The sequence below is a fragment of the Adiantum capillus-veneris genome, chromosome 22 (assembly GCF_014529385.1).
Source record: "Adiantum capillus-veneris isolate H3 chromosome 22, ASM1452938v2, whole genome shotgun sequence".
NCBI classification, from domain to species: domain Eukaryota; kingdom Viridiplantae; phylum Streptophyta; class Polypodiopsida; order Polypodiales; family Pteridaceae; genus Adiantum; species Adiantum capillus-veneris.
In genome coordinates this window covers 131,853,718-131,874,473 of record NC_140952.1, presented here as the reverse complement: position 1 = coordinate 131,874,473, position 20,756 = coordinate 131,853,718, and the positions used below count along the sequence as shown (strand labels likewise).

General features: G+C 44.6%; 2 protein-coding genes across 3 annotated transcripts in view; one reads left to right on the top strand and one right to left on the bottom strand.

Annotated features, from left to right (window-relative positions):
- The window catches only part of ACS (acetyl-CoA synthetase), a 112,291-nt gene that overhangs the window by 74,294 nt on the left and 17,241 nt on the right, over positions 1-20,756 (bottom strand). The window contains exon 1 of one of the 2 annotated variants that reach the window (XM_086494739.1): positions 18,105-18,643. The exons of the other annotated variant lie outside the window; for it this stretch is intronic. Within the exon in view, the coding sequence (XP_086350865.1) occupies positions 18,105-18,521 (417 nt within the window). The 5' untranslated portion in view covers positions 18,522-18,643. Of the gene's footprint in view, positions 1-18,104; positions 18,644-20,756 lie in introns of those variants that run through there. 2 annotated transcript variants of the gene reach the window in all.
- Positions 9,451-13,506, top strand: LOC147430240 (uncharacterized). The gene is made up of 5 exons (XM_086495574.1): positions 9,451-10,975; positions 11,080-11,687; positions 11,785-12,151; positions 12,242-12,403; positions 12,524-13,506. The coding sequence occupies exons 1-5, from the start codon at positions 10,076-10,078 to the stop codon at positions 12,989-12,991; spliced, it is 2,505 nt and encodes an 834-aa protein (XP_086351700.1). The 5' UTR covers positions 9,451-10,075; the 3' UTR covers positions 12,992-13,506.

The following is a 20,756-nucleotide window of genomic DNA, read 5'->3' as shown; positions in this document are numbered from 1 at the left end:
AAGCGCAAGCAAGTTTGGGCACATTTTGATAAAATGGTCAAGCTTATGGGCCTTAACAGCACAACAGAAGAACAATGCCAATCATTTCAAAAAGCCTTGGCAGATTTTACCAAGGTCTTCACCCTTTCTTGGGGTGAAAATAACATCACACATTACATGGTAAGTCATTTTACATGGTGTATTCATTACAAGGGATTGTTTTTATTTAATAATGTGGATCGTTTACTCATGTGAACAGCATATCTTGTTTGCGCATGGTGCATTTTTTATGCACAAGTATGGATCGCCTGAAATTTTTAGCACTCAAGGCATGGAGAAGTCTCATTATCGAGCAAGGGGAGTGTACTTCAAAAATACTCGACATGGTGGTGGAATGGTGCAATCCAATTATTTAGAGGAGATGTTCAATTGGTTTTTTCGCACAACATTTGCTCGTAAGCTCACAATGGAGCGTGCGCGACAATCCAAGATTGCTATTGAAGTGCAGAAATGGAGTCGTCAAGAGCATAGCAACAAGTGGCAAATGTCGCAAGGTCCCACCAAGCATGTTGCATGGCGGCGATGCAGAGTGCGACAAGGATCAAAGTGGATACTGCGCGAGTCACTAAACATGAACGCAAGGTCCAACTCTTAGCGACATATGTATTTAAAAAATAATACTTTTTTAAAAAAAATTAGTGTGAACAGGGCCCTTTTTTAATGGGCCCTTATAAATATTGCATGCTCTCATAAACCACTCATTTCTTAAGGACAGGTGAGCTCTTACTAACGAAATGGCGCGCACCAAACAAACCGCGAAAGAGCATCCACCTGCTAACAAAAACACCCTCCAAGGATATGAGAATCCGTCATGGCTTAAAGGCACAAGAAAACGGCCACGAACGCCTGGCCGTTCCAGGAACTCATCTGGTAGTGGGCATGGTGGTAGGGCACGAGAGTCATCGAGGACTGTTGAATCTCCACCTCCTCAAGATATAACACCTAGAAGGAGAATGAAGCAACGTGCCCAGCGCTGGAGAGAAGAAGAGGGCCAACAAACAACAGAGTCCGATAGGGAGCAGCCGTCGCGCCACCAATCACAAGCAGGACCATCCAGGACTCGGGTGGTCCATACAGACACTGAATCAGAGAGTGAGCCACCATGGCTGCGAGAAAAAATACCGCGCACACACCGAGTGGCCGTTGGGAGGAAGACATTGCCTGGAGGCCAGGGAGCTCTCCCCACACGACAAGATCGGCAGCCAAGGGAAGAGGAAGAATCAGAAGAGGCTGCAGAACCAGCCCCTAAGCATGTAAACAGGCACAAGTCTAAGTTTTTCAAGAAGCCTAAACGCCGCCCGCCAGCAAATGTGCAAGTGCCCCTAAGACAACCGCAGTGGCGCCGAAAAATAGTAAGGGCATTTGCAGAAATCCGCCACTACCAGAAGACGACGGAGCTTTTGATTCGACGCGCCCCCTTTGCTCGCACTGTGAAGGAGGTGCTTCAAAGCTATGGAAATCAGTATAGAATGCAAGCAATAGCGCTAGAGGCTATTCAAGAAGCTGCAGAGGCCCACATCACTTCGGTGTTAGAAGATACTAACCTATGCGCCATACATGCAAAGCGAGTGACCATACAGCCAAAGGATATGCAGCTTGCACGTCGATTGCGACGAGACTTCGAGCATTAGCCGAAGTTACCCCTCTTTTTGTATTGCACACCCTTATCTTTGTAATGATTTGACTTTCCAATGACAATATGATCAACAATTGTGTCTACTGTGTCTATTATCTTTGTAATGAAATGACTTTGTAATTTCAAGTTCTGTATGTAATTGCAGTCAATTTCAGTAAATTTGTGCTTTTTAAGTACGCTTGAGGGTAGATAAACCTATAAGGTGCATCTAAATGAATGATACAAAACCAACCCATTGCAATAAATTTGTGCTTTGTAGGTATCCTAGGGGGTAGATTAGCCTACTAGGGGCAAAAAAAAGCCTGGCCACAAGGGCGCGCAAATGGCCCATCCAAAACTGATGGATGGGCCATTGGCGCGCCCTTGTGGCCAGGCTTTTTTTTTGCCCCTTGTAGGCTTATCTACCCCCTAGGATACCTACAAAGCACAAATTTACTAAAACCTATTGGTTTTGCATCATTATTTTACATGGATCCTTGTGGACACCCTTTTTTGGCCATTTCAAGCTTTGAATTCCCTATAGGATATAAAAATAAATAACATATTGTGAAACCAAGTGTCTATGCAACAGTAATTTGGATTTTTCAAATGTCCAATGTAATTGGACTTTTTGGTGCAGGGGTGTACTAGGTATAGCTGAAGCAAGTGATAGTGTGCTGGAAACTTCATCTCATAATTGATTTCACCTTTTCTAGTGTCCTTGAGTGTGAACATATGCTGAAATTGCCATAAAAAGGGTGCATCTAAATGAGTGATGCAAAACCAATCCATTGCAATCAATTTGTGTTTTGTAGGTATCCTAGGGGGTAGATTAGCCTAATAGGGGCAAAAAAAAGCCTGGCCACAAGGGCGCGCAAATGGCCCATCCATAACTGATGGATGGGCCATTTGCGCGCTCTTGTGGCCAGGCTCTTTTTTGCCCCTTGTAGACTTATCTACCCCCTAGGATACCTACAAAGCACAAATTTACTAAAACCTATTGGTTTTGCATCATTATTTTACATGGATCCTTGTGGACACCCTTTTTTGGCCATTTCAAGCTTTGAATTCCCTATAGGATATAAAAATAAATAACATATTCTGAAACCAAGTGTCTATGCAACAGTAATTTGGATTTTTCAAATGTCCAATGTAATTGGACTTTTTGCTGCAGGGGTGTACTAGGTATATAGCTGAAGCAGGTGATAGTGTACTGGAAACTTCATCTCATAATTGATTTCACCTTTTCTAGTGTCCTTGAGTGTGAACATATGCTGGAATTGCCATAAAAAGGGTGCATCTAAATGAGTGATGCAAAACCAATCCATTGCAATCAATTTGTGCTTTGTAGGTATCCTAGGGGGTAGATTAGCCTAATAGGGGCAAAAAAAAGCCTAGCCACAAGGGCGCGCAAATGGCCCATCCAAAACTGATGGATGGGCCATTTGCGCGCCCTTGTGGCCAGGCTTTTTTTTGGCCCTTATAGGCTTATCTACTCCCAAGGGTACTTAAAAAGCACAAATTTATTGAAATTGACTGCAATTACATACAGAACTTGAAATTACAAAGTCACCAATCAAAAAAAAATTCATATCACCAATTGAAACAATTTTGAAGATTGACAAATCACATTCAAAAGAATTTGCAATATAGAGAGACAATTTCAAATATTTTTTATTCCTTCCAAAACGGTGATTTTACATCATGTATCTGAGGAGTTCATAACTTTTTTGATCATTTCCTGGCGCCTATTTTGCGCGTAAGGCAACTCCCCTCTCAAGAGGGACTGCGCTATGGCCTTTGGGTCAGTTGAGCTAATGGAAGCATATATCCCTATCTGGGCAAGCACTTTACCACGAAAGCCAGTGCCAAACGCTGTGCATACAAGGGATCTACGCACTAGGAACACTTGATGCGCAGTTTGAGCAATGGTGCTCAAACACAAAAACTTGCTCAAAGCTTTTAACGACCAAGTCATAAAATGGGCTTGGAAAGTAAATTCATTATGGATAATGGCCACATTGCCTGGGGGGAGTTGTCCTAGGTAATGCGCAAGGGAAGCTTGAGGTCCAAAGCCCGTCCGCTTGCCACCCGTCCTTGCAGCAAAATCATCAACCTCCACAACATCCTGTCATAAACCGATGAAGGTTGAGAAAAAAGACAATGAAGGATAAAATAGTAACATGAAAATTAGGATACAGTTTACCTCCTGCTCCTTGTCGTCCTCCTCCCTGTTGCCCTTTGCATCCAAGTCAATGCTCCCATGCACCACAGATACGAGCTTTGGATCATTATATGGGAGGTTGCATAATGGCATAGGCATCCTAGCAGCCTCAACCTTGGCTTGCGTGGCTTGGAAATCTCCATCGGCCACGTGCAACTGCTCTGCTGTCAGGACCTCCGCACATACAACTGTAATAGTGTCAGCAACAGAGTCCCCATCTGGCAAGAGCTTGCTTTCTAGGGCATCTGGCGTATTGTCTAAGGGACATTTGCTGCTGTTGCATAGCACGCTCAAGCATTCATCCATGCGCAGGCCAAATGCTTTCTCCAAATCATGCAGGAACACATACTCCTCCCCATCCACTAACACTGAGGAGAAGCGGCTTATTTCTACCTCTGGGATAGCCACATCCGTCAGTGGTAGTGGCACTGGAGTGTCACTAGGACCAGCCGCAACTATGGATTTCTCAACCACTTCCTCAAGACCCCTAGGGTACTCGAGCTGGTGTGCTTTTCCTTCCGCTGCAGGGTTCATGGGTATAACCTGCTGCTCCTTGGTGTCCTTGATAAAGGACCCAACTTGAAGGTGTGGTAAGCGGAGCTCCTCCAGATCAGATTCCTCGCTCACCAAGAAGATAAATGTTGCGAGCCGAGAAAGGTACTCCATCCCCAACTTGCGCTTCTTGAGCGCTGACACCCCAGGGGCTTGCTCGTCCAAGTAATGGCCTGCATCGGTTGCAATTTCTTGGAATCGTTGCAACCGCTTGGAGAATGGGCGATCACCTTTGTGTATATAGCGCAAAAGATCGCAAGGCACCCAGATCCCTGCATGTGGGGGGATAAGATACAGAATATTTTATGATGTGCTCCTCCATGAACGCAAAAATCTCCTCAAATGCATCCATGTGAAGGACAACTGTGGCGTCAAGGTCAGGGAGACGAGTAAAAAAGGTGTGGAGGTCCAACTTCCCTTTGTATTTGGTGTCCTCGAGGAAGAGGATGAAGCGTGACAAAGGGGTGGATGTGGGTGCAGATGTGGGTGCAGATGCAGAGGCTGTGGCAGCATCCATGTCTAGCCTGGGGTGGTAGATAGAGAGCGGAGGAGCTCAAGAGTTGCAAAAGTGAAAATAGTGAATGAGTTAGGTGGCCCCCCTTTTATAATGGACCCTTTTTTTAAGACATTAAAAAAAAAAGGCACTTTCACCAAAAAATGATTTCTCATCCCAATGCAAAAAATTATATTCAAAGGCATGATTTGCCGAAGCAAATCATATTGATTACAGCGGGGATCAATATGAAAACTGCAAGAGTTACAAAGTTATAAGATCGATAGCATAGTTCCATCTATCCCCACGTCCTCTTTGACCTTCAATTTGTCTTCCATTCTCTTCCCAATCTGCGGACATTCATTACAATAAGCATCCAATGATCGACAAACCATGATGTATTGAAAATGTGGTGGAAGGATTCTCACCTTGTGACCTTGTAAACGAAATTATGCTTGTTGAAGGGCCTCAAAACCCATAATAACCAAATGTTTTCGAACATTACTAAGAGTCCAATGCTTGTTCACTTGGACTGCCTCCAAAGCATCGTTGGGCATCTTCACTGCAATGTCAAAGCTTGCAATAGCGCCGTCTACACTCTGTAAGGGAGTCCACACTCCAAGCTTGCACATCCAACAATCATAGTGAAATCGTATGTACAAGAAGGTGCGGGATTTCAAATAGCGCATTCCAATACCTGAAGCTCCAACCTTGCAACGGTACCGGTCCCCGTTGTGCATGCCCTCCACAAAACCCCAGTCCTCTTCTAAAAGCCTTCCTAATTCCTCGTAATGCGCATCTTTACATACAAGCATTGTGGTAGTCTCCACAAATCCAAACTCTTTAAAAATGTGCACAAAACAATGAATAGGCAAACACCAACTCAAGCCCACAGACCTAGAAGCTTTAGAGTATTTCAAAGAGTTTTGGACATCCATTATCATCTTTTGCTTGAAAGATGCTACCGACCACAAATCTGGGACCGGCCACTCCATACTTAATAAGGAAGTTACTTTGATAGGTTCAAGCGTTCCAAACGCTTGTGTAGAAGTAGGGACAATATAGGAGTGAGAATAGAAGAAAATCCTTCTTTGAACCAGTTTGGTTGGGCAAAGATGTGGGAACATTATTGCTCCAATATCCGCATGTATAGCATTGAATGTGCCGGAGAGACTATGTAGTGACTGCTCCTCCACCAACGTGGATGGAAATATGACTATAAATGCATGACAAATGTTAAGTATGAATCCATAATAACATTACACTGTGATTTCACACCTAGCTTTGTATTCTCAAAACATGTACTTACAATGTGTTGGAAATCGAGGTGGTTGTTGCAAGTGCATGGTTAACATTGAGAAAACATGTTGCACAATGGCTACGGTCCCCTTGTCTTTGCGGTTCTTGAAGCCAAGGAGCTTTCCTTTCCAATGAAGATCCAAGTTTGCACCATTCCGCACACGATGAGGACCAATAGCAGATGGTTGCATGTATACCCAAGCACCTTTAGTGAACTCTTGTGGCACCCACTCATCATCTACACCTCTAGTGTTGTGGCATGCAACTGCTGTGACCTCATCCTTTGGCCGCCTTTGCAAAGTAGAGTTGGCCATGATTGAGCAAAGAAAACAAAGAGGAGGAGAAGGATCTTGCTTGTTGCTACAATGTAGGTGGGATAAAGTGATATGAGAAGATGGTTAACCCTTGTGGCAATGGGAGGAGAAGGTGGATAACCCTTGCTTGGTGTGGCAATGGAAGGTGGTAGGGGAGGAGAGAGGAGCTTCCTTGCTGCAGCAATGGAGATGGTGTAGAGAGAGAGAGTTGGAGTAGAGGATGAGTGTGATGGTTGCAACCAAGGAGGGGTTGGAAAAGGGGTTCTAAAGAGAGAAAATCACTTTTTGCCTAATAACTACTTTTGGGGAAGCTCTGGATAGCAAAAAAAGATTTTTCAAAAGTTTTTTAAAAATTTTGAATTTTAGGGTTTTTGGATGCACGTTTTGACTTTTTGAAATCAAAAAATGCTTTTTTGACCATAAAATAGTTTTAGGGGGGTTTTCAGAAGATGAAATTTGAGTTTTGAAAATTTTAAAAAATTTCAAATTTTTGGGATTTTTTCAAAACCGGATCAAAAAGGAGGGAAATTGGAGGTTCCATATGGCCCACCCACCCCCCCCACCTTCTCACTATGTAAGAGCCCATTTAAGAAGTGTAAGACTACTTTGTCCCCCTACATTTTTGAGGACATAGAGTGTGTCCACCACCCTCTTCTCATTGGCTGGCCTCTAATTAACCTTAATCCCAAAGGGCCCCGGGCCCCTAGAGGGTTCATATTTTTCCTAATGTTTTTTTTTTTCTTTTCTTAACCTCCGCGATTTTCGGAAATTAGGGTTTCTGGCAAAAATTAGGGTTTGCAGCTGTCCGTAGCCACGTCATCACTTTGTGACAAATTTTAGGAGGATACATCACGTCGGAAGAGCAAAGCACTTATTCTAAGGAAGGTCGTTTTTTTCATTGTCACATAAAAAGAACATGTCCTAAGCTTGAATCGAGTGAATCTAAAGAATCCACAGAACCCTCTTCCTTTGTCAATGCAATTAATGATAACACGAGTGTGCCCCAAGTTTCTCCTGACCCTGCCATTGATGATTCTCTCATTAAATGTCATGGTCATATGACGGGGTAGCGTTTTGTCATATTGTTTGACCCAGGTAGCATGCAATGGATTGATGAAGTACTCTCAGAACCCAATATATATGAAGCATCTCAAGACTTAACCGATTGATGAGATTCACTCGAGGAGATGGCGAGAGGCCATGGATTCTCCTCTTAAGTCGGGAAGGAAACTGAAAGGAAAGCTGAGTGCAGAAAAGTGGAAATTGTACTCGTAGAAAGAGCTAAACAAAGCTCTTCAAAAGAAGATGAGCCAATTAATGAAAGGCTTGAAGTATTGTCACGTGCAAAGGAAGGGGTGACGATCTAGGTTTTACACTTCCATAAATCCTTCATTTCCTTTCCTTGCATTTGTGATTCCTTTTAGCTTGAATGATGGTTCCTTTTACTTTTCCTTGAAGAGAGGGAACAAGAGAGTGCGGTAGAGATGAATAGAGGGGGAGAGAGGAAGAGAAGAGAAGACAAGAATGACAACCGATGGGGTCCCAACCAACCCTCTCAAGGGCCTCCCACCCGTTGCCAATGTGGTATTTGCTTTAGATTGCGTAAATGTATACACATGCAATACCTCAAGTGCAGACTCTACTGACTCGAATGGTGACTATCGCCGCCGCGGAAACTCCTCAAGACGAGGCACCTCCAGGGCTGATTTGATGCACCTTTGGATCCTTCTTGATGTGGGATTACGGATGGCCACCAAGGGGTAGATATGGGGCTGATTTGCGCTCCCAATGTGAGAGGAATCAAGGGTTGAAATCTGGCTGCAAAAACGCTGATATGGCACGCAAAATGCAGCAAGGCTGAGCACGTTGCTGATGATGGAGCAGATGATGCGCAGCGATGAGAGCACTCGATGCCTGCGAGGGAATGGCCAGGAGAGAGGCTCGATGTGCTGCCAAAGGCTCCGGGCTCCAACAGAGAGACTAGCGTCAGCAAATCCGTCGCTCTTCTAGCAAGGGAAAGGGCTGAAAATTGAAAACGCTGTCCGCTATGGCTGATCCGCAGTGAATGCTCGCGATGAAGGTCCAAACCGTCAAGGGGCTGATATGCAAAAACATTGGATTGATCTTTGGCGTTGGCTCACCTGATCCAAAACACTGGCTCTACTGCTCCGCTTATAGGGCAAGATATTGATTATAAACTTTTTAAGACTTAGATAGGAAAAATTGTCCACTAACCCAACAAATTAAATCATTAAATGATTTAATTTATAAGCTTTTGACCGGAGCTAAGTTTCGGGTGAAACTGTCGCACATGTGCCCACCCGTGAATCCAATCGATGCGGTTGGCCCGTTGGATTCCTCTAACCTAAAACTATATGCATGTCATGCCAGATGTCCACCATAATGTAATAACATTTGTCAAAACGCCTGTACAAACCATTTATGCAAGAGGGTTTCAAACCTAGAAAATTGGCTCTGGAAGTCGATGAAGCATGTCCACGTGGCACATAAAGCCATGTGCACATGACATCCCCACTTGCTTAAGGTGAGGTATTGGTATACCGAACTCCATGCTTTCCATAAGATGGTCTACGATGAAGTTCCTTCTAGATGATGTCCTCCACGATGACTTTTGAGAGAGAGGCTCCCCTGGGTGATGTGGAAATGTCCAAAACACAAGGATGGTGATGATGCATCTACTCACAAACAATAGACTGCCGCTGTAATCAACGATGTGCTCGTTGGTTACCGGCAAACAAACACCTTTGCTGCCCAAACTCGAATGGTGTGAACCAGATTGCAAACTGAATGGATGCCCGTAGAGCGAATAGTTGGATATGCAAACGCCGATGTTCATGAAGATTACCGGCCCAGCCTATGCTGCCCCCAGGGTAGTTTTCGTACGTCGAACGGAACCTCTCGTTCCGTCCGGCCAGACCCGTCCCGTCCCGTTCGTTCCGTTCGTTCCGTCCAGCCTGTTTTTTTCGGCAGTTTATGACCGTTGACAGCATTTTGACCGTTTTGCAACATCCAGTTTATAGGCCTTTTGGAGCCGTTTGCGGGCAGTTTTGAAGCCAAATGCCATGCTTATTGCCCATGGGCCATTGGCACATTGCCATGCTTATTGCCCAAGGGCCAATGCCCATTGCTCAAATGTCAAGCCTCACATGCTCTTCCTCTCCTATTTAAGCAACCCTTCCCCTTTGTTATCCAACACAACCTACAACTACAAGCTACAAGCTTTAGCCCTAAGCCTCTCAATGCTCTACCCTCTCATCTCCATGTGCTTCCATTGAAGCTTCAAGCTCTCAAGCTCTCGAGTCTCCATTGGGTCTACCATCTCTCTCCTTCAAGGTCCCTTGGGTGACACCGTGACAGGTCTCTCCTTCAAGCTTCCTTGGGTCTCTCTCTCTCTCTCTCTCTCTCTCTCTCTCTCTCTCTCTCTCTCTCTCTCTCTCTCTCTCTCTCTCTCTCTCTCTCTCTCTAATCTATTGATACATCGTACATCATACTAGTAGCTACTAGCTACATACTACATAATGCCGCCTCCTCTTCATGAAGCCTTTGAGAAGCATTGCCGATATTTTGAGCGGGTGGGGGGCAAGCAAAACTCTTGCAAGTGGTGGTGCAAATATTGCCCAAAAGCTATGACCTCTTCCGTCACCCGTCTCATCATCCACTTGACAAAGATAGGAGGACAAGCGGGGCCATGTCCTAATATCCCCGAAGATATCCTTGCGGAATGCAAGAGAAAGTATCTTCCATTGAAGACACGCAAGGGTAGAGTCACCTCGGATGAGTTCGTGTCGCCGGATGTTGATAGCTCCGATTCGGAGGAAGAGGCCTCTCCAACTATGTCCATGGCTACCGGTGCCACCGCGGCCTCATGTGATGGTAGTGCCTCCTCCAAGAAGTCCAAGAAGTCCAAGGGGTCTTCAAGTGATGGTGGCCGGCCTCCGAAGACGGCAAAGCAAACTTCTCTTGCGAAATCGGTGGGTGGATGCTCCGGCCCCTTGTCTTTCCTCAAGGAGAGACAAAGAATCGCGGAAATAGAGATTGCCCGCACAGTGATTGAATGCAATCTCTCCTTCAACATTCTTCGGTTGGAGCGATGGAAGAGGATGATCATAGCAATTGCGGCGGTTGGTCCATGCGAAGGGTGGACGGGTGTGTCATACCATGACATGAGAACAAAGAAGCTTGATGAAGAGAGGGCAAGGATTGACAAGTCACTTGAGCCCGTACGTGCGGGTTGGGCAAAGTATGGATGCTCTATCCTCTCCGACGGATGGAGCGACCACAAGAAGAGGGGCATCATCAACATTCTTGTTTCTTGTCCTCTTGGCACGTACTTCTTACGGGCGGTGGATGCGGGTTCGAGAGGGAAGAAAGTGACCGGGGCATTCATTTGGAAGCACATTCGCCAAGCCATTCTTGAGGTAAAACCGTAAATCGAGCCTTTATGTCTTGAGCAATTGCCAATGAGTCCTATGTTTTAATTTTTAAGTTTTAACTCTTCTTGTCACAAATGCCTCTTGTGTAGGTTGGTGCGGAGCATGTCGTGCAAGTGATTACCGACAATGCTTCAAATTGCAAGGCAATGAGTAAGAGGCTAGAGAAGGAATTTCCATCCATAGTATGGACTCCATGTGCCTCTCATTGCCTTGACCTTCTCTTTGAAGACATAGGGGAGCTAGGTTGGGTGAAAGATATCCTCAACCAAGCACTCTCCATCATCAATTTCATCAATGGCAAAGTGAGGGTGCTTGCCATTTACCGCACCTACTCCGACCTTGAGTTGAAGAAGCCATCGGCCACTCGCTTTGCCGCCATGTGGCTACTTTTAGAGCGGCTCTATGATGTGCAAAACAAAATACAAAAGACCATGGTCTCCGATGAGTTTAAGGAGTGGATGAATGGAGAGTCCGCCGCTTCCCAACAAGATGCAAAAGCCATCCAACGGCTTTGCTTGCGGGAGGAGTTTTGGCAAGAAATTAAGGGTCTTGTCGTTGCGATCTTGCCCTTATACAAGGCTCTCCGCATGACCGACATGGAAGGGGCAACTATTGGGCTTCTATGGCACTTCATGGAGGAAGCTTACAAGGAGATTGAGAAGTCTACAATCCTAGATGGGGCTCCCGATGGAACACGGTATAACTACATATTTATTATTACATATGTCATTCTCTATATATTTAAATTCTACATGCTTGTTTCTCTACTTAGTACATTTCCTCTCTTCTTGTAGTGATTACCTCGAGGACTCTCCCAAGAGAGACGACATTCTCCTCCTAATCACAAAGCGGTGGGATTGGATGAAGAGACCTATCCATTACTTTGCGGCTCTCTTGCATCCGGCTTACAAGAAGCCCGAACTCTTTGCAAATCAAGAGCTTATTGAGGAGCGCAACAATTACCTCTTTAAGGTGCTAAAAGAAGAGGACATTGGAGCATTTCTCCAAGAGGTAATTAACTATAGCGACCAACGAGGCACCGCATTTACTTCCAACTTGTGTTGGAAGCGGCAATCCTTGGTGAAGCCTTTATTTTGGTGGGAGAGCTTTGGCTATCAATTGCCTACTCTCAAACGACTTGCTTTGAGGGTTCTTGGCCAAGTAAGCGACAAGCCTCAACCTTTTACATTTTATGCTTAATCTCTTCAACTATTGTCTCTTATAGCTTATGCCTCTCTTGATGTGTTTTAGGATTGCTCATCGGGAGCATGTGAGCGTAATTGGTCCGCATACTCCCTCATCCACACCAAAATCCGAAACAAGCTCTCAACGAAGCAATTAGAGCGACTTATCTATTGTCGCTCCAATTTACGCATGTTGCGCTCTATGCATGAGATGCCTATGGCTCGACAGGTATAAATTACAAATTATAATCACTACTCACTCCATTTTCTATACTCTAGAGTCTAGTCTTTAATTAGTTTGAATATACTAATTATGTTTTCATTGTCCAATGTTGTAAATGTCAAATAGGTCAACGTGGATGAGCTCACACTTACCATTGACACTCTAAAGAGTGTCAATAAAGAGCAAGACCCTGAGGAGCAAATGATTTTTCGTGAGCTCTACTTGGAGCTTGAGGAGATTGATCGCCGGGTTTCTCGCACACGATCACGCAAGAAGGTCGTCATCCATGGAGTTACATCGGCTACAAGAGACAGAGGTGCCAGGGCTACAAGAGGTAGAGGCAAAGCATCAACAACACCCACGGAGGCTCCTAGGACCTATGTGCGGCGAGGCTCCGGAAGCGGCTCTTGTGCGGCGGCCATCACTATGGAGGATAGAGAGCCTCGAGAGCCAGAGTATGATGATGAAGGCAACCTCATTAGTGATGGAGATTATGAGCCGTCATCCTTCGACTCTTGTGAGGAAGAGGATGATGTTGATGAGCAAGGCTCAGAAGAGGAAGATGAGGAAGATGATGAGAGCACTAGTGACTAGTGACTTTACTATTTAGTCTCTCTATTATGGTGTGTCACTTTTTGAGTACTTTGTAGCCCTTGCCACTTGGTCCCCCCACTTTTTTGTATCCCTTGCCACTTTTTGAGTACTTTGTAGCCCTTGCCACTTGGTCTCTACTTATCAAATTTCAATGATCATTTTGGTTTATGTAATGCTCATTCTCTTTAGTCTTTGAGTCTTGACTCTTTACATTGTACTATGTACTATGTAGTATTGTAACTACTAACTTGTAATCTATACAAATGTCAAGTTTCTATAAGTAAGTATTAAGGCCTAAGCCTTAGGCCCTTAGACTTGAGAATTATTTGTTGTTTTAAATTTGAACGTACATAACGTCATCGTACATCATAATTTTTTTTAGTTCGTTTAGTACCGCACATCATCGTACGCGTACAAAACGTACGGGACCGTACGAGACTACTATGGCTGCCCCTACGTGGGAAGATTGGCGAGAACAACACCGAATGGAAGATGAAGATGGATATGTCCTTTGAGATGCCCACGGACCATGGAAAGTCCTCTGAATGATGTCTAATGAAACCGCCAAGTAACTCCTCAAAGATAGAGGCTCCTCTTGGAGCTTCGACTAGATTGCCATATGATGGAAGCTCTAGATGAATCCTCGTCTCTGCAACAGTGTAAATGTAGACTCACGATGACTGTGAAATCCCACAATCGTTGCCTCAGATTTAAACCCTTTGGCTCCAAAAATAATGGCCATCGATTGCTAAGAAGATGCAGATGGTGTGGACCTGATGTACTGCCAAAGATATATACAGGTCGATGACAATGCAATGTCTCTTCTCGAATGATGGAATTCTCCAAGCAAATGGGAGAGATGGTTCTTCAAACAATGCCAAGACTCCAAAGCTAATAGGATGATACGGATGGCGCTTTCCTTTGTCGTCATAGGCCACTAACAAATCCTGATACTCACAATGCATGTCTTCAATGATGCGATCTGTCATGTCAAAGAAGTTGTGACTGCAAATATCCATGCTAGGATTTCTTTATGTCGAGGTGGTTGAGCGCGCACACCAAGTCAACTACCATCTCGCAAGCGCACCACAACTGTAAACCCGGTATACAATGTTTTCATTTCCTACGCTCAAGGCGCACGGTCCTACGCACAATGGCACGTCCTACAGTTCCCTGAGTGAGAGAAGCGTCCTATGGCGAAACGCTACAACACACACTCAAACACTATAGAGAAAAAATTTCAAAGATTAGTGGATTAGTGCAAAATCTTCAAAGCTCTGATACTAATGCCAGATGTAGCGGAATGGAAATGATGAAGATCTAGGTCATACACTTCCACAACTCCTTTACTTCCTTGTAAAGCAGGGCTGAGAATGCTGCCGATGATAGAGAAGATAATGGACAACAATGTGAGCGCTCGATACCGACAAGGGAATAGCCGGGAGAGAGGCTCAATGTGCTGCCAACAGCTCCGGGCTGCATCAGAGAGACTAGCGTTAGCAGATCCGTGGCTCTTCCAACGGGGGAAAGGGCTGAAAACTGAAAACACTGACTGCTATGGCTGATCCGACGCAAATGCTCACGATGAAGGTCCAAAACACCAAGGGGCTGATCTGCAAAAGCGTTGGGCTGAGATCTCTGGCCTTGGCTCATCTGATCCAAAACCCTGGCTCTATTGCTCCTTTTATAGGGCAAGATATTGGTTATAAACTTTTTAAGACTTAGGTAGGGCAAACTATCGGCTCTTTGGATACCTCTAACTCAAAACTACATGCACGTCATGCCAGATGCCCCACCATAGTGCAATAGCATCTATCAAAACACTTGTACAAACCATTTATGCAAGAGCGCTCCAACGCTAAAAAATTGGCTCTAAAGTCGATTAAGCATGTCCACGTGGCACATAGAGCCATGTGCACATGACAAGCACTCTCGGAAGGAGAGAATCAGCAGATTTCCCAGGTTATTTGAGTCGGAATCAACTTTCGAGGTGGCAAGCAAGAAGCATGTTCGTTTCGAGGATGACCCAGATTTTTCTTTCCTCAAAGAGTTCTGACAGTTCGTCGTCCTCTAGTTCCAATGAGGATGAGAAAAGGCAGAAGAAGCAGATAAAAATCAAGAAAAACAGATTTTTGAAAAAAGTCTAGAAGGCATGGGAGGCCATATAGCAGTTCAGAGGAGGAGAGCTCTTCCACTTCTAGCAGTGAGAAAATGAGCAAGAAGACCAAGGAGTTCAAGGATGGGGTCAAGCAGACAATCTTGACACATTTTCAGGCTACCAAGACACCCATCGAGCCCTTGAGTTCATACACGTTTTCCAAGGCACGAAGGGTGGCATCTTGCTTGAAAGGAAATGCGCAAACATGGTGGTCTACTCTGTTGTTACACAGAGAAGGACCTACGATGTGAATAAAATTCAAGAAAATTTTCAGGTCAACTTTGATATCAAAAGAATATGAAGAAGATGTCATGACAACTTGGCATCATCTAAGAATGAGTAAGAAAGACACGTTGGATGACTACTACCAAAGATTTTGGTATACCTTTTTGCCAGTGTCCTCGTTTCAAAGGATCACTTTGAGGGACCAGATTGAGCGATTTTGTTGTGGTTTGCCAAAAGAAATTCAACAATATTGTCTACAACAAAAGTCTAACTCTATTCAGAGACTTATTGGACATGCTAAGTAAGGTTTTGGAATCGATGCCAACTCATTGACTTATCCTACGGACAAGTTAGTGTCCAACTCAACAGGGTAAGAGTCCTCCACTGACGAGAATGAATCAGAGGAACCGGATGAAAGTTCATCAAAGGCTTCCAAAGAAGAAAGGGAATCATCCGACGGTTCCGACGAACCTAGGGAACCAAATGCAAGTTTATCAGAGGATTCCAGAGAAGCAAGGGTTTCAGATGATAGCGCATCAGAGAGTTCCAACGAAGCAAGGGAATCAACGCATGATTCGTTACAGAAATCAAACGATTGAGATTAAGTGTGAGTGGGCAAGGGAGACCAGCGAGGCTACCAATAGGTCCCAGGGCACAAGAAAAGAACATAAAAGGGAATCAACTAGTAGATCAGAGAATTCCAAATATCCAAATAAAGGTGCCAAGGACAAGGGAGGCCACCAACGGGTCACAAGGCACAAGAAAAGAACAAAAAGGTAAGTTAGGTCCGTCGGATAATTTGGTCAAGGGTACTTTTTGGACCTCGATGCAAAGTGGATGGAGGAGGAGAACATCGCAAATTCTCTTCAGAGAGAGCTATACCTTGAAGCTTTTGGGTTATTAGCACTGTCTATACCAAAAGTTGTCTATGAGTCAGCGGGTTGAATCTAGAGCGGTGTGCACTGCACAAGAGGGGAGTCATTCCACTCCGTCACAAATTGCCTAGATTGATAACGTCACTGATTTCTCTTTGAAATTTTAGGGGTACTAACGGGCTGACAGTATTTTGGCAGAAAGACTTCATGAACATATGTGCATTGAATTGGAAATTTCCTTAATTGAACTGAAAACATGTGCTCTTTTACGTGTGTATTGTTAGAGACATGTACAGAAAGATGAAATGCATGTTGCATTTTGTCTGATGAATGATTTGAACTTAGTGCATCTAGACATGTGTTAAAGATCAATGAGATCTGGATGTGATGGCTAAGTGAATGTGAACCGAATGAGATTCTAGTGCATCAAGATGTCAATCTGGATGAGATGACTCGATGCTGGTGTGAGTGCATCAAGAGTTTCGGAAGGATGAGATAGCTGCACATAGATATAAGTGCATCAAGAGTCCTAGACGGAATGAGATGGCTAGATTAAATGAACGAAATACAAGTGTTCAAGTGTTCTAAGTGTGTGATTGGTGGACTACATGCTATGTAGATGTCTTGTCGGCCTAAAACACTAAAAGTAAAGAGTTTGATCTCTGAGAAAAAATTCCATCAAACACACTGGTTGATGGTGTGACAGGACCAGACGAATGCTTGCGTGGCAGACGAATGCTTGCGTGACAGGACGAAACGGATGTTCCACGTTTTGCACTAATTGTGCCTCGTGGCACGCTGTACAGATTTCCACAATTTGCGTTGGCTGTTTTGGGCAGCTTTTTGGCACACCAGCTTTTGAGAGCAGAAGCTTTTGGACTTAAGTGCTTTTGGACCTTATGCTTTTGGGCTCTCCTTTTTGGGCACGCCATAAGTCCAAGGGGTCACTTCACGAGAGAGTGTCTGGACGCAGAGTCTCAGAGAGAGTTGGGACCTTAGAGGAGTTGTACTTTGCGAATCTAATATTAAAGAAATACCGGAAGGGGGCCATTGCATCTAGGGACGGGCAGAACTCCACCATGCCGTGTCGACTCTCTCTCTCTCTCTCTCTCTCTCTCTCTCTCTCTCTCTCTCTCTCTCTCTCTCTCTCTCTCTCTTAAAATTCAGTGATTTTTGCAGTTATAAGATGACTCCATCTTAAAGAACAGCCATCCTTAGAAGCTGTGAGTAAAGCTCAAAGAAAGTTCGTATTCAAGATGAAGCACATTGATGGCATTCTGCAGAATTCAGATTATGATTCAGAAAATGGGTTTTAATCTAATGCCAGAGAATATCATAACCATTATGAACGGTATGGATTTCAGAATGGTATGGATCTGATGTACGATGCAGTTAGCAATAGAATAGGTGATATGTTTTTTGTCTTTTGGTAGCGACAGAGTAATAGATGTTCCAAATTTCGCCAAAATAAATCAGCTAAGATGATTGCCTATAGTTATCCGAAGCTCAATATCCTTGGTGCTCTGAAATGAAATTAATGGATTGGCCATCCAACATGATGACTTGGCCACGGTTTACACAGCCATTTGGTACATAGAACAACTGAGTAGAAGGTCAAGTGATCAAGTAGTGTCCCAACAGTGAATGCTAAATGTAAAACCTAGATGCATCATTGCCAAAGAAATAATTCAAGAAACCAATAATTGCAAGGGTACTAGAAAAGCAACAATACCATCTGCAATGTGCGAATGAATTACTGGATCAAAGCGGATTAGCAACGTACAAGGTGAAAACAGAAAAGGCGTAAACCCTTGTTGAAACAAGAAATGCAGATCACAAAGAGAGAGATTCGCACCTTCTCCTTTGAGGAGATGAGGGCACCCTCCTTGAATTTGTGACCGGCATCAAAAAGTTCATGTTCTGTATTGAAGGATTCGCTGTGAGATACAGTATCAAGAGAGGCAAACGCAGCAGCAGTGCTGGAGTCGTGCTCGGAACCGCCATTGGTAGAGTGAGGGGGAGCCATCGGGGGACGAAATCTGCAGACGGGGGAGTAGCGAACTGGCGGAAAAGACGATGCAGAAGGGGACGGTCGGGGGAAGGCAGGTGAAAGCGACGACGATGATGAAGCAGTAGAAGAAGAAGAAGAAGAGGAGGCCGGAGTCAATGCGTGGAGGCGATGGCGGAAAGACCGTTGAAAAGTCGAAGAGGGGGGGAGAGCAGCTGTGGTGAAGGGCTGGGAAAGCGAGGGAGTAGAAATATAAAATAACATGATGGGTTTCGAGTGAAATGATATAAAGATGGCGCACGAGAGCAATAAGGACTAACAGTCGAAGCGCAGCATGCAGACGAGCAGCAGCACGACTGTCAGTACCAAGTCTCCTGGCTTTGCAAAGAGAGACGACTTTTGACAGTTTAACGAAAGGCCAATAACTCCTTATAGCTAAGAGAGGGCACACACGGGAGGGGGTAAAATTTGCAACCAATCTTGAATCTGCAACCTTCTTTCGTTAAGCATCCTGTTTGTAAAAAGTAAGTATATATATATATATATATATATATATATATATATATTATTATTATAAAAGATCCCCCCTACACGTGGCAAAAGCTGCTTCATCCGGCCAACTTTGGGTGGTGTGCCTTGTAGCCCAGCACGCTCAACGAGAGACTACGCGAGAGAGGCGGCAATACTGGAGAGTGTGTGTGTGTGTGTGTGTGTGTGTATAAAGAGAGAGAGAGAGATGGGTGGGATATCGAGAAAACAGAACCCTGGAGGCATAGAGACCATTGATTCAAGGCTAAAAACAACTCAGTGCTAAACTCAAGGCGAAGCAGAAAATGGGAGAAGCTGAGGCAATTGGACCTCTTTTATCTTTAGTTAGCATTATCGGGGCTCCCCCTTTTGGAATAACGGATCACCATCGTCTTCCATGTGGTTGTGAGATGGGTGGTGTAATCAAGTTCGATAACTAATTATCCCCTTGCGTGTGGAGGGCCCTACTACCCTAGCCTCCAACTTATCAGCCCCACAATCAAAGAGCCCAGTCCCAACTCATTATGGAGGAAGACAAATGTGAACATGGCATGGACCCAAAGTTGAAACACTTCAAGGAGTTTTGGAAAATAGGAAGCTCACTTCTCTCGATTCATACTAAGCAATAGAACAATAGAGAGAGAGAGAGAGAGAGAGAGAGAGAGAGAGAGAGAGAGAGAGAGAGAAGGGCGGCCGGGGGAGGGGGGCAAAGCTCCTCGAAATTGGGAGAGGGATGCATGAGCCCGTGTAGACATAGGACCAAACAAAAGCGTCATTTCTTTTACCCACCTAAAGTTGGACGACCCCCCCATATGCACATCTACTTTTCACTTTTGAATTGAAAAATGCAAAATAAATAGCGTGAACAAGCAACGACGGTCTTTGGGCGTTTTACCTCTACGCTATCGCTCATTGACTGCTCCAGAAATATCTATTTCAAACTATAATGTTGTCTCTGTCTCTTGTGGACAAGGAAATGGAGACAACTAAAAGCCTATATTTTGTCAGTGGGCTCGTTTGAATTCAACTAGAGTATTTTTCAACGATTAAGGCCCCTCTCACATGAGGACAGACAAACTCCCTCTCTCATGGCGTCGGCCAATCATCGCTATGCAAAGCCTTGAGATCAAGGGACTAGAGGCGTTGGCCCCTGACCTTGATGGATATCCATATATACACATATATCCATACCCTTGTGACACCTTCCCCTTTAGAACTAAAGTCTTCTTTAAGCCTTGAATCAAGATTGGATGGCTAGTAAAGAACCAAATGCTCTTATCTATATATATATATATATATATATATATAGAGAGAGAGAGAGAGAGAGAGAGCCTTTGGTTCTTTACTAGACACACTAGTAAAACGGCGTCGCCTTCGACGGCGGCATGGCCCCTCTTACCCTCAAGCTCTTCACTCTTGACAAAGTTGAGAAAGAAGATCAAGAAAATTACTCTCTTCTTCTTTTTCCTTATCTCCCCAGTGTCCCCCCCCCCCCCCCCCCCGGTCCTCTCTCTCTCTCTCTCTCTCTCTCTCTCTCTCTCTCTCTCTCAATCACACCCAACCATGTCAATCAACTTCAAAATCTGTGCTGAGAGCAATTTCGGGAAAAATGTGTCTCAACTTAATATCATGTCGTTTTCTATATGTAGCTCTCTCTCTCTCTAGCTGTCTTTCTTGCTCTCCCTCCTCCTCTCTCTATCTCTATCTCTATCTCTCTCTCCCTCTCTCTCTCTCTCTCTCTCTCTCTCTCTCTTGCTCGCTCCCCCTCCTCCTCCTCCTCCTCTCTCTCTCTCTCTCTCTCTCAATCACACCCAACCATGTCAATCAACTTCAAAATCTATGATGAGAGCAATTTCGGGAAAAATGTGTCTCAACTTAATATCATGCCGTTTTCTATCTGCAGCTCTCTCTGTCTCTCTAGCTGTCTTTCTTGCTCTCCCTCCTCCTCTCTCTATCTCTCTCTCCCTCTCC

Bases quoted from the DNA above. Each gene is read 5' to 3' on its own strand.
- LOC147430240 (XM_086495574.1), top strand. From the start codon at position 10,076: ATGCCGCCTCCTCTTCATGAAGCCTTTGAGAAGCATTGCCGATATTTT. The intron at 10,976-11,079 runs GTAAAACCGTAA...CCTCTTGTGTAG, and splicing joins TTCGCCAAGCCATTCTTGAG to GTTGGTGCGGAGCATGTCGT. The intron at 12,404-12,523 runs GTATAAATTACA...AATGTCAAATAG, and splicing joins AGATGCCTATGGCTCGACAG to GTCAACGTGGATGAGCTCAC.